The sequence below is a fragment of the Rutidosis leptorrhynchoides genome, chromosome 3, assembly GCF_046630445.1.
Source record: "Rutidosis leptorrhynchoides isolate AG116_Rl617_1_P2 chromosome 3, CSIRO_AGI_Rlap_v1, whole genome shotgun sequence".
NCBI classification, from domain to species: domain Eukaryota; kingdom Viridiplantae; phylum Streptophyta; class Magnoliopsida; order Asterales; family Asteraceae; genus Rutidosis; species Rutidosis leptorrhynchoides.
Window position 1 is genome coordinate 353,507,028 of NC_092335.1, and position 14,066 is coordinate 353,521,093.

At 36.8% G+C, this 14,066-nt stretch overlaps 1 protein-coding gene across 1 annotated transcript; it reads right to left on the minus strand.

Annotated features, from left to right (window-relative positions):
• Window positions 1–8,778: 8,778 nt before the first annotated feature.
• LOC139901210 (uncharacterized) lies at window positions 8,779–9,473 on the minus strand. The gene is made up of 2 exons (XM_071883940.1): window positions 8,955–9,473; window positions 8,779–8,841 (listed from the first exon to the last, which is right to left on the minus strand). Exons 1-2 carry the CDS (start codon window positions 9,471–9,473, stop codon window positions 8,779–8,781), a joined length of 582 nt encoding a protein of 193 aa, XP_071740041.1.
• Window positions 9,474–14,066: the final 4,593 nt, after the last annotated feature.

Below are 14,066 nucleotides of genomic sequence, written 5' to 3' on the forward strand. Positions count from 1 at the left end.
TAGAAGAAAGTGGCGGCCGTTTATGGTAGTGGTGGCTTGTTTTTGGTAGTTGATCGTAAACAGAAACATAAAAGTGTCATGAAGGTGGTTCGTGGTTTCAACGAAGAGAAAGAAAAAGAAAGAAAATCATAGAGGTGTTTGACAGGTTCAGTTTTCTTTAAATGGTTTTCAGTTTTGAATAAAAGCAGAGGTTTGTAGAGTGTAGTTGATATTGTTGTTCGTTGTTAGACTATTGTTATAGTAATACAGAGATTTTAGATAGGTCTATGATAGTAATTGTCGACAACAAAATCAAATAGCAGGAAAAATAAATTATAAAAGAAATAAAAGAAGACAATGACTCTCAACTGATTTTGGTGTATCTATCTGAATTGGAATCGATTACAGTATAGGTGATAGACAGGAAGGACGATAAACTATCACTGATGTTGATGTCAAACGGATTTTTGGATTCCATGGTGTTTAATTGTATATTTAATAAAAGATTGATTATATTTATATAAATACCAATATCTATATCTGTGTTTACATATATAGTTCTGTATCTTTTTATATATGTATATGTATTTTTATATAAATATATATCTATACATATATTATCTATATAATATAATTAATAAATACAATTATTATAACTATAATAATAATAATATTCTTAATAATATTTATAATGATAATAATATTATTGATAATAATATATCTATAAGATTTATAATAATAGTATTTATAATAATGTTAATATTAATTATAATAATACTAATACTATTAATGATAATAATTTTAGTATAGTATTTGTAATTATAACAATTTGTATTTATCACGCTTCATATCTATATATTATATATTGAAATTAATAATATAAATAATACTAATTTTAATATTAATATTATCAATATTAATATTAATAATAATAATGAAGATAATCTCAGTATGATAATTATAATTATATTTTTAACTTGTAATTACATTTAATATATTAATAATACCATTTATTAATTATGTCATATTTACCTATAATATGCATTATATAGTAACATATATTAATGTTTATAAATGTTACAATATATATAACCTTATTTATGTAAAGAATTCATATGTAAGATTCATTTTAATACATGCTTAATTATTTTGTATCCTATTTTACATATTTAATTATAATGCTTAAATTATATTTCAAAATTTTAAATTAATATACATATACTTACATTTATATATACATATTTATTTACAAATCAATTGTTCGTGAATCGTCGGTAATGGTCGAATGGTAATTGAATAAATGAACATAGTTTCAAAGTTTGTGAGATTCAACATAACAGACTTTGCTTATCGTGTCGGAAACATATAAAGATTAAAGTTTAAATTTGATCGGAAATTCTGGGTCATCACAATCATCTGCCCCACTCTCTACACTTAACAATCAAACAGAGGCCATCAAATCCCTCACGGATAAGATGGAATCTCTTGCTAAATAACTCAGAGAATTGAAGACGTAGCCGCAGCAGGTTAACCAGGCTCAGGCCTGTGTTAATTGTACCAACCCGCAATCCACTAAAGAATATCAAGTTGAGTACGAGAACCCTAACGGTTCAGTCTGTTACGTCCAATACCCAGCTCGTCAACCTAATCCCGGATTCAATAAACAACCTAGGGTTAACCAATTTCAACAAAACAACCAGCCTTTTCGCTATCGCTACCCACCTTATCCACCTCAACAATCTCAATTGTCCTACGATCAACCACTTCCACTCACTGGCCCACCAGTCGAGGAAAATTCCCCAACCACCTAAATTACAAAAGTAACCAACCCTACTCTAGGAGCTGATGATCAGTTAACTCAGTTCATTCAAGGACAACAACAGTTAAATCAGAGAACTGCCTCTAGGAAAGACCAAATGGAGATACTAATGAGAAATCAATTGGCTCTGCTCAAAAGCTTAGAGACACAGCTCGGACAGTTATCACAACGCCTTGAAACCCGATCACAAGGAAAGTTACCTAGTAATACTATCCAAAATCCCCACATAGAAGAAGCTAAGCAAATGGATTTCATAATCTAGGAGGAAGAACCACAGAGAAGGACAGCTAAGCTAAAGAACAAATCGACATATACTCACAAGCTGCTCATTGCAACTCCAGTTCGTGTACCCTACCCTTGAAGGCTACAGGAGGAGCCATCCAAGCTTGATTCCTTCAAACTTGATGGAAGATTCCTGGACAGTATGTCCAAAGTTCCCAACCAGAAGAGATACATCCGAAGGCTTCTCTCTACAAAGGAAAGGATACTAGATTCTAACAAAATTCCACTAAGTGACGAACGCTCGGCATTACTCAGAAACTCTCTACAACCAAAGCTAGGAGATACGGGCCGATTCATTTTCTCGTGTTCCATCTACCAATCTAGAACCATTCATACGTTAGCAGATTTAGGAGCAAGTATCAACCTGATCCCCTACTCTCTCTACAAGAGATTAGAGTTAGGAGACGTGTCACCAACTAAAATGACAATCCAACTTTCCGATCACACAATTCAATATCCTAAGGGCATAGTTGAGAACGTCTTGGTGAAAGTCGACAAATTCTTGTATCCTACTGATGTGTGAAATCGTGTCTATTGTTTACAATGGAAAAATACGAGTTTAAAGATTACTACATACTAACGGGTAGTGTCCCCGATCGTGCAATAGTATAAAGTTGGTAATTCCGAAATCGTTCCAAGGACAGTTTAAAATTGAGAATTAAGATTGCAACTAATGGAAATAAACTAAGTTAATCTATTAAAATTGAAAGTACGAGATAAATGGTTTTGTGGCTATTTAACGATTAGCCAAATCAAGATTTGATTTGAAAATAAAAACAATATTTTTGGATTTTAAATTTATAAAAATTAAAAAAAGAAAGCAGTTAAGATAGTTTTTATATCAAATGGAATGAAAGTGCTCGTCTAGACCTTTTACCCTCGGAATTCGATGTTTTTATACTTTAGCTCAATTTAAGACTTAATACATGCGAATTACTTAGTCGACTAGCCAAGATTTCTCTTTAGCAAGTACTCAAACTAGAATTACTTGATGTAGGGTTCCCTGGCACCTAAGACCTTTTTGTTTGTGACTAATTAATTAACTAGATCAAAGATTTGAATAACAATTGCCTTTGCGTTCGCTCTACACAATTCACCCCTATATCGTCTAACCGTTTAAACTTAATTTACCCCTTTGGTCCGGTTTAGCAAACAATCAATTAAGACAAATCAATTGTAAAGTAGTGTATTAAATCAACAAGAGTTCTCTTTATCAAACAAATACACTAATCAATCAAGTTCATAAAGTTAAATATCAATAAGAATCGATCTTTTATTCAAACTATTGAAATAAACATGTAAAAGTTCATAAATCATAAATCATAATATCCAAAACCTCGGTTATTAATCTAGACAAGAATTATAAGTTTAGCCAACAATCATGGCTGAAAATAAAATCATAAATAAACAATTAAGAGTATTCATTATGTTGATATGAATTAAACCTAATGAAAATAATGATCTTGAATGATGAACGGATCGAGACGCGTTTCCGAAATGATTGAGTTGATTGAATGATGTTGGGATTCCCCAAAAATCACCAAAATTCGCCCAAAAGCTGTTGGAATTCGTCTGGATGGAAGAATGAATATTAGGGTAAAATTTTGGGACTTAAATAGAGTTTCCATAAATTGCTGGCCGACGTACCCCGCGCCGCGGCTTCCTGCTGTAGCTGAAGCCTCGTCCTTAATAAACGACTGTTAACAAATTACACTAAAACCCGCCCCGCGTGCAAAAAGGTCCGCGCCGCGGCTCTCTGATGTTCCGGATTTCAACTCAAATTTTACATATAATCCGCTTAAAATTTGATCCGACTTATGTACTTAACCAAAACTGGTACTTATGATAACACGATGAAAATTGTATCTCAAAAGTCTTCAAACTGTGCAACTCAACGTTTCTCGATTCTCAAACTTGTATCTTCACAAAATCAACCAAAACACTCCAATTCGTATCCAAACGGACCAAATAATGATCGATATTGCGAGAGAAATAATAGATGAAATGCGCAATATCACCTACGGATTTCGTAGTGATGGACATTAAGGAAGACCTACACACACCAAAAGTGTTAGGAAGACCTTTTATGAACGCGGCTAGGACTGTCATTGATGTGTACAATCAAACCTTGATCGTGTGATCACATGGGGAGAGCTTTACCTTCAAAATTGACCGACCTACCGATCTTTCTGGACAGATAGATATGTTTGCTATTTCCACCAGATGGATCACTTCCGATTAAGAGTCTTCACCACCAGCCAATGATGTCGAGATGGGTGTCGAATCACAGTTTGCAGATGACCCAGAAATGGAAGAAGAGGATCCCAGCAAAGAAATGGAGGAAGAGGAAGAACCTGAGGAGGAAGAGGAAATGGAAGACGTAAAAAAAACTGCGATAATACCTTCTCTAAGAATTAAGCGTCATGAAGAGCTAATAAGGCTTGAGACGGAAGATCACAGTTTAATCATTCGCTTCAAGAAGAAGACTAATAAGGTTGAGGTTAATGATATAGAAATTGACCAGGCAAGTATCAAAGTGGAAAATCAGAATACTGAAGAAGCCCGTTCATCAGAAAAATCTTCAGAGGACTATGATGATAAGGAAGAGCAACATGAAGACATTCTGGATAACTCATATTCTCCAACCGAACCAGATCAGGAGGAGCCAAACTCTTCATCAGATCGGATTCCAGTCATATCTACGCACGCCGACATGATAACCTTCATCAATAACACTGATGAATTTAAAGATATTCTCGAAGCCATCCGTAAATCAACAATTAATTTCACGCTACGCTTAACAGAATGAATCATGGCTATCCGAGAAGAATACAACCTCTATCTCCAGAGAGAAGACAATGATGTTGAAATCCTAGAAGAGCGCATTCAAGACTTTATCAATACCCTTCACGATGGTATCTACCGTGAAGAAAAGAAACGAGAGCACAATTCAGTGGTTTGCACTATTCTTGAGACAAGATTATGTCGAGATCAGAAGATCATTTACTCTAAGGTATACAACGCCTTAGCCGGATCTGCACTTCCTTTCTCAGCAAACCAACGGGTGCTACTAACTCTCATCCAGAAGCATATGGATCTTTCCACCGGACGCCCAACTTATCACTCTGATTTGCAAATGATTGAGGATATTCATAGCTTTTTTGTTCTCTTAGAAAGAGATAATTTCGAAAGCACACTAGACAGGCTAGTGATTTATGTAACAATTGATCACCATGCTAATCTGATTATCAAAGAGTTACGAGATGCAGTCACAGAAGAAGTAAGGCGCAACAATCCATTTTCTCATCTTGAACCAGACCGAGTCAACATCGCCACCTATGTTATGAAGCAAATAGCACGTATCTTCCACGAATCCACAGATCCAAGTTTCATATTTAAAGTTGGATGTCTGGAGATATACTCAAAGACGGTGACATTAATGCTCAGGTCAGGATTGCTTTTCACTTCTTTTCAACTTCGCCTTCTGAGCAATCTGTGCAAAGCTATAGACTCGTACTGTGGAGATCACCATTCCGAAAATTTTGAAATATTGAAGATACAGTTTCTGACACTATTTGAAGACCTCCGAAATGAGCATCCTATCAGAGAGATAATCACCACCAATACTGCCTCGATGATTGACATTCATGGGTCAACCAACAGGGCTGTGGATCAAATTCTCATCGGACTTCAAGATTTATCACGAGCCAAAACTGCACACTACCTATCTTTCAGAAGATCTTCAAGAGAAGTACCGGATCTTCTACCATTTTTGGCCCGACACTTTCTCAGGATTTATCCACCAAGACTCACATTCCCTCGAGAAGATCAAGAAGACAGTTACAAGCAAGGAATGTTTTCTTTTTAAGCAACACTACGGTGGAGCAACGACTTTAAACAAAAGCGCTTCTCGGGAGGAAACCCGTGCAATAAAGTAGAGTAGAAGAATAAATGATGACAAATGAGTCGATCAATAAGGGATGTAAGGATTGCAAGCCAGCTAGTATCTTCACAAGCAACATCTGCTAGGGGTACTCCTTTCTTCCCGTTACTAGCTTAAACTTTAGAATTATTCCACCTCCTAGCTTATCCCTAAGTGTGGGATTTCAGCCCAAATAAACACTAGACAAACGTACCCAAAATCTTCAACTAAAACTCCTAAGTGTGGGATACACTAGGAACATTGAGGACAATGGTTGTCTAAGTGTGGGATGTTGGTATAATCTTTTTATGCTATATTGAAATAACCCATTAGGAAGGTTCCGAGTTCTTAAGCCAAATTTCAAATTTTTAACAAGAGAAAGCCTTTTCAAAAAAGTATTTTTGAAAACCTGAAACGTTTGTAAATAAAAATAAGGCTTAAGTAAGGTGGAAATCTTGTTGGGATGAACCAAATATCTAATAGAGCATTGCATGACTAGGTATTATTGACATAAATTGATTATGGCGAGGCACCCAAATAAGACCAGCATTCATCTTTAATGCTTCGCTATTTTTCATTGAGAGTGATGATGTCTGTGCTCAGAATCAGAACTTACTTTAGATCTGCAATTCCAAAGCAGCGAAACGTGATTCGGTTATAATCAGAAGAGCTACCATTTGTCAAAAATAAACCCTTCGCACCTCCACTACTTCTACTTCACCACCTCATTCACTATCTCTTGAAAAATCCAGAAAATGAGATTCCTTCCAAAAACCCAATGTTATAAACCTCTCAAGTATCATGGCAAAGGTCTTGAAAAAGTTTACCGGCAAAAAGTTTCTCGAGATGAAATCTCCAAAAAAAAAATTGTATTTCAAAGTAAAAAATGATAGTTTTCTTGAGGACAAGCAAAGTCTAAGTGTGAGATATTTGATATCGGCTAAAAAGTCACGTTTTCACCCCGGTATTAAGGCCTAAAAACAATAAATTTTTGAACTTTATCAGCAAAATACTCGCTTCGTCAATTAAAATTTAAGATCAAGTAATTACGAAGACGGTTCAAAAATAGTCAAGAGAATCGGAGCTAAAACGAAGATTCTAGAGCGAAAACGGTGAAAGACAAGAAATCAAGTTACGATCCAGCGAATCAGCAGGCCAAACGGCTTGCTAAACGGGCTTCCAAATAGCTTGCCAGTATGGCAAATAGCTTGCCATATGCCCAGATCAAACGGGCACGTCAAACGGGCTGGCCTGGCAAACGGACCCTGCAAACGGCTTGCCAAACGGCCTGCCAGCCGTTTGCAGGCAAATTTTAAGCTTATTTAAAGGGTCTTTGTTATCCATTTCAACACACACTTCAATTCACTTCTTTCTCTCTTTTGTACAATATTAGTCATACTTTCAAGGTCTTCGACTCCATGCGGGAAATCTAGTACCCGGAGAAGAACGCCGAAGATTGTATTAGGAGCGGTCTGGAGTTTGAAGTTGTCACTTTTGTATTCAGAACTCGTTTAATCTACTGGTACTTCTATCCTTTATATTTATATAATGTCTTCTATCATTATGCTTTGTGATGTTGTTGCCATGATTAGCGAGTAGTTATCTTTAGTGTATACTATGATATAATCAGTTATAATGCTGAAATAATGTTATGGTTTCTGTATGTTGTCGAGATGCTTTCTGATTATGCTTTAAACTCAATCGATTTTCCAACTAACAGAATGTAGTTATTGGCTCTGTTCTTGGGAAGTCGCGAACCCCAATCCAGAGTACACTATCTGTGTCAGCCCTTGTAAGAGAAGTCTATTGGATACAACGCAAGATCGACTGAGGCACACCGATTGTAGTAAGTCTAAATATACACCTATTACATTGTCGGTCCTAGGCCATGCTAGTGTAGTCACCAAGTATATAAACTTCGTACGTGCATGCTGAAGCACACCGGTTATTGTAAGTTGTACCTTTGCAACGTAAGGCTACGGAACCCGGTCGGTGCTGATTAGTACACTTTACCATAACGCGGTCTCAAGCATTGCACCCCGCTTGAGGGATTCTTAGTTAATTAAGGATTGGACCATTAGGATAACCGAATGTGTTCATGGAAGTCAACTTGAATTGGCCGTGGTGTTCTTTATGGTTGAACTCTTTTTAAAGGGCCAAACTATCTTTTAAACTCAATCGTTAAGGAAAGCATCGAAACACATCACGTCTCTCGGATATGGTAAACCCTGTATTTTATTATGCTTAAAAAATTTTAGACCATTTTGGAATGTTAATACGTCACCCAACCGAGTCGCTCAATTGGATGAGCCGTCAATGTGTATGCCTGTAGTGAGACTGCACGGGCGTCGGGGGTAAAGGATGTTGCTGTCTATTAAGAATCTTCAAGCCTATCATATTACCCAGTGACATGTCTTACGACAGGGGCGTTTAGGACCAGTGTAATGAATACAATGTCCCTACTTATTCATGAGCCATCATTCCATAATCTCGGCAGAACAACTGATGAAATCATAGTATGCACTTATTTTAACCTTATCTGAATTACGTATTTTATTATATTTACTTTATATGTCTTATTAACTAGAAAAACCATAATTAGGTAACCACTAATCCTTTATAACTATATTTAGCTTTAAATATAGGTTCGATTCTACCGATATCTTAAAAATATGACCCTGGGTCATACTTCCCTTACTCATAATAAGGAGTAGTACGATTTAAGCCCCACTAAATATAAATTTAAAATAATTACATCCCTCTTGGTGATTGACTCTTACGTGTTGCGACCTGATGACACCGCACAAATAAAATCATCCGTTTTGGCCATATCAGCCACCTGTAAAGCATCACATTATAAACGTTATGTAAGGCTAATCATTTATGAACATGTTTTTACCAACTTGGTAGTGGTATGTAGGTTTTATAAGCGTGATGGCTTGATAATTGTACCATATCGGTAGATTTTTGCTCGATAACTTCCACCCATATGTCTTTAGCGATGTGGCTAAACGTCAACAAAGAAAGCTTGCTGAGGGCGTCAGCTTTCTTGTTCATCGAGCATGACACTTGCGTGATTGAAAAAGAGTCAAATTTGTTATCCAATTCTGTCGCTAGTTTCAAATATTTTTGCATTGCATGATCTCTGGCTTCGAACGTTCCGTTCAGCTGATTTTCCACCAGCTGCGAATCAACCGCCACTTTCAATGCATTAACACTCATTTTTTTCGCTATGCGTATCCCAGAGAGTAACGCTTCATATTTGGCTTCATTGTTAGAAACAGAAAAAGCGAAGTGTAAGGTATAGATGTGTTCTTCGCCGTCTGGGTTAATAAGTATCAACCCGGCACCAGCCCCATCTGAACTAGACGCCCCGTTAGTGAAGAGCTCCCACGTGACGGTATGGAGTATCATTTCGCTAACAGCTGTTGGTGGTCCTGGATTGATGAATTCTGCCATGAAATTAGCCATGATTTGTCCTTTAACAGCGTACGCGGCGCGTAGCTAATTTATGTTCTACCAGTTCGATTGCCCATTTCGCCATTCGGCCCGAAATCTCCGGCTTGCTTAAAACCTGCAATGGAAATGTTAGAAACATCCTCCATTATGCATGTTTGTTCCAATGACATTGTACCTGTTTGATAAGTGTGTTAGTTAGCACCAAAATATGATGTGCTTGGAAGTACCGCCTTAACCTCCTTGCAGTATGGACCAGCGCGTAAACGAGTTTCTCGACAGGATTGTAGTTAATTTCACCATGCTGCAAAACATTACTGACAAAGTACACCGGCATCTGGGTCCCATCACATTCCGCTACTAGTACTGAGCAAATTGCTTCGGCGCTCGCTGCCAGATAATATAGTCAAAGTTTCTCCTGAAATTATGAAAACATTAGTGGACGAGTACGCAATGTTGGTACCGTTAGCCAGAACGAATACTTTACTCGGTACCGGAGCTGTTAACGTAGGTAGATTTTTTATTAACGTTTTCATTTCCTGGAAGGCACTCTCTACTTCCGGTGTCCAATTGAAACTTTTGCCTATACTTGCCTTCAACACTTGGAAGAACGGCAACGAGCGTTCCGCTGCATTTGATAGGAATCTGGATAACGCCTCCAGCTTCCCATTCAAACTTTGAACTTCCTTCTATGTTTGTGGCGCTACCATCCCGTCCACAGTTTGAATCTTTTTTGGATTTGCTCTGATGCCGCGTGGCGTTACAACGTAACCAAGAAAGTTGCCTTCTTCAAAACCAAAGTTACACTTCTCTAGGTTAAGTTTCATAATAATTTTTTTCAAAGAATCGAATGTTTCTTGGATGTCTTTAAGGAGAGCAACTTCAGTGTGACTCTTGATAACAATGTCATTGACATAAGCTTCAACGTTATGTCCTATCTGGCTTTTGAAGGCAGCGTCAATCACTCGCCGGTACGTTGCTCCAGTTTTCTTTAGTCCAAACGGCATCTTGGTGTAGCAAAAGATGCCATGGTCAGTGTGGAATGCCGTCTTATCTCCATCCCCTTTCACCATCTGAATCTGATGGTATCCTTTATAAGCATCTAGAAAACATTTGAAGCGGAACCCGGTGAGCGACTCGACTTTCCAATCAATCTCTGGTAACGGATAGTTATCCTTTAGGCATGCTTTATTAATGTCTTTGAAGTCAACACACATGCGCCATGATCCGTTGGCTTTTTTAACTAAGACAGGGTTTACCACCCAGGTTTGGTAGCGAACCTCTCTCAGGATGTTAGTGTCAACAAGCGTCACCACCTCGCTGTGAAGAAACATGCTGCGTTCCGGTGCCATTCCTCTCTTTTTCTGCCTTACCGGTGTTATGCTTGGATTTGCGTTCAAACGGTACTCCGCTATCTCCCTTGGAACTCCTGTCATGTCTGACTCTTGCCAGGAAAAGATATATGTGTTTTTGGACAGCAATTCGCATAGGGCGTTTTTAGTTTCCTCCGAAAGAGTGTTACCAATATTTATGATATTATCGGGGAAAGCCTGATTGACTATTACACCTCCCTCCTGTTGAACGGGTTCCATTTGGAAAACGGGTTAACTAACCTCAGTGCAAACTTGGGCACGGTCCGAAAATAAAGTTGCAACGCCTGCCCTGGTGGGGAATTTCAACATGCCGTGAACCGTAGAAGGTATGGCACCTAAATATTATAGTGTTGTCCGTCTTAGAATCACATTGTACTTAGATTGACTACGAACCACTACAAACGTCAATTGCACGGAACGGGACCAGTGGTCATCTCCCAACATCACGTCAACACTTATGCGTCCTAAGGGCCAAGTTGTTTCACCTGTGAATCCTGCGACGGGGTGCAACGGCGGTTTAACCTTATCCCTCACGTCTTGCGGTAGTTGTAAAAAACAATGTTCGTAGATAACATCCACAGCGCTTCCCGTATAAATGTAGACACGCGATACGCAACATCGTTCGATCGTAGCAGTGACTGTGAATGGTAAGTCCGTTGGGCAAACTTTCCAAAATGCTGGGAATGTGATTGGTGCACATTCCCATTCTTCTAGCGCTTCGGTTTCCTAACGTGACCCGAATGCCACATCTGTATCATGCGAATGTGTTTTTCAGGTGTTTTATCTTAACTTTTTTTGCCATGCAAACTTTCGAGTTGTGGAACCTCCTTTCTTTGAAGGTTTCAAATGGTAAACTCTCCTAGCTTAAGTCTTTCAATTATAATTTTCTTCAGTTCCCAGCAGTCATCGACGTCATGTCCCTTATCCTCGTAGAAAATACAGTAATGGCTATCGTCTACCGCGAAGCGTGGCTTCATGGGCTTGGGTGGCGGAAAATCTCTGCTCACTTCTTCCGTTGCCAAGATCTCCTTGGGCGTTTTGGATAAAGATTTGATGAGGGATTCTTCCTCCGCCAACAATCTCTTGGTGCCATATTTTTCATAGGGATGGTGGTTACATGTATCGAATTTACTGCCGGAATGGCTTCTACTGCTTCTTCCGCTGTTGCCTTTGTAACGTCCTCCAGCTTGCTCGTAACGGCTATTACCCTTGTCATCCTTGTCGTCCCTGTTGCCGGATTTATGATCCGCGACGGCCGCGTCAACAAACTCTTCGGAGCGAATATATTCACGTACCATCCTGACGGCGTCTACAAAAGTTTTTGGTAACTTCAGCCTCATGGATTTAACTAGCGACAAGTGCCGAATCTGGCATATCCCCATTATGAAAGTGGATATCTACTGAAAGGACCCGTCCTAATCAATCTGGACGAAGTCACCAACACCTGGTTCCATTGCGATGATTGACTCCAAATAATGTCTTTAAAATGAGCAAATGCACAGCGGAATGTTTCTTTCATACCTGAGAATAAACATGCTTTCAAGTGTCAACCAAAAGGTTGGTGAGTTCATAAGTTTATCATAAAAAAATAAAATTCATCATTTTGATAGACCACAAGATTTAAATGCTGCATGGTACAAATGTGCCTGAATCCTATACCCACCTGTAATGTACATGCGATATCTTTTAAATACAGTACACCTTTCTCGTGTACGAAATCATGTTTCATAAACCTTAGTAACCGTACACATATCTCGTGCACAAAAAATAACATACATATAACCTGTGTATAAAATCATTCTCTCGATACATAACATTCATATCAATTGGTGGCAATTATCATGTCCACATAATTCAATGGTGGCAATTATCATGTCCACATAATTCAACGGTGGCAATTATCATGTCCACATAATTCAATGGTGGCAATTATCCTGTCCACATAATTCAATAATAATCCGCAGAACTTCTGTCTGCATAATAATTCATTCGAGGAATGTTTTGCTTGTGTCTATCTCGTCAAACATTTATCAAAGCATTTCATGTATTTTCAGTTCAAAAATATATTTCAAAAGCATTTAATAAAGCAGTTGTAAAAACAGCGCCTGTATTCTCAGTCCCAAAAATGTAAAGAGTAACAGGGAGCAAATGAACTCACCATACTATATTTCGTAGTAAAAATACATTTAACATCATTGAATAAGTGCAAGGTTGGCATCAGATTCACGAACCTATATTAAGTATATATATTTATTAAAACATATACTTGTAATCGAACAAGTTTAGATATTGTTATTAATTGTTATTTCAGTAACTTGTATGTTTCATTGGTAACTATTTTAACTATATTTATTTTGATATACCGTAGATAAATAATTAGTATTTATTATGAAAATATTAATGTTGTTATGCGATATGTTTTAAACATATTCTTATATAGCTATTTATTTGTTAAAATAATATCAATAATAATAAATAAAAATGTGTATCTTTTTATGATAATGATAATAATAAAAATGATACTTTTAATATAAATGATAGTTTTTACTAAAAATGATACTAATAATAATAATATTTATTAATAATAATTTTAATAATACTAATAATAATAATAATAATAACAATAACAATAACAATAATGATAATAATAATAATAATAATAATATTAATAATAAATAGATAAATAGCTACCTCAAGGAAGTAGCCCTAAAATAATGTCCAAGTCCGGATTTGAACCCGCGACATCCCGCTAACCCGATAACATCCTTAACCTAATCACCCTTATAATCATCGTGATATTTTTCATCAGATCATTATCTAAACATCATCATCTTTTTCACATATCATCCTAATTTCTATCATCCTTTTAATCATCATCAATATATCATTTTATCATCAACTTAAACTACCATTATCATTATCTCTAACATCACCATGATCTTTTTGTCACCATCCATTCATCATCATAATCATAATCATAATCACGTTACCCTTTATTTCATCATCATTACTGAAATGTCCCGTTCTTATTGATTAAAAATGTTCCATATTAATTGATTTCGTTGCGAGGTTTTGACCTCTATATGAGACGTTTTTCAAAGACTGCATTCATTTTTAAAACAAACCATAACCTTTATTTCATAAATAAAGGTTTAAAAAGCTTTACGTAGATTATCAAATAATGATAATCTAAAATATCCTGTTTACACACGACCATTACATAATGGTTTACAAT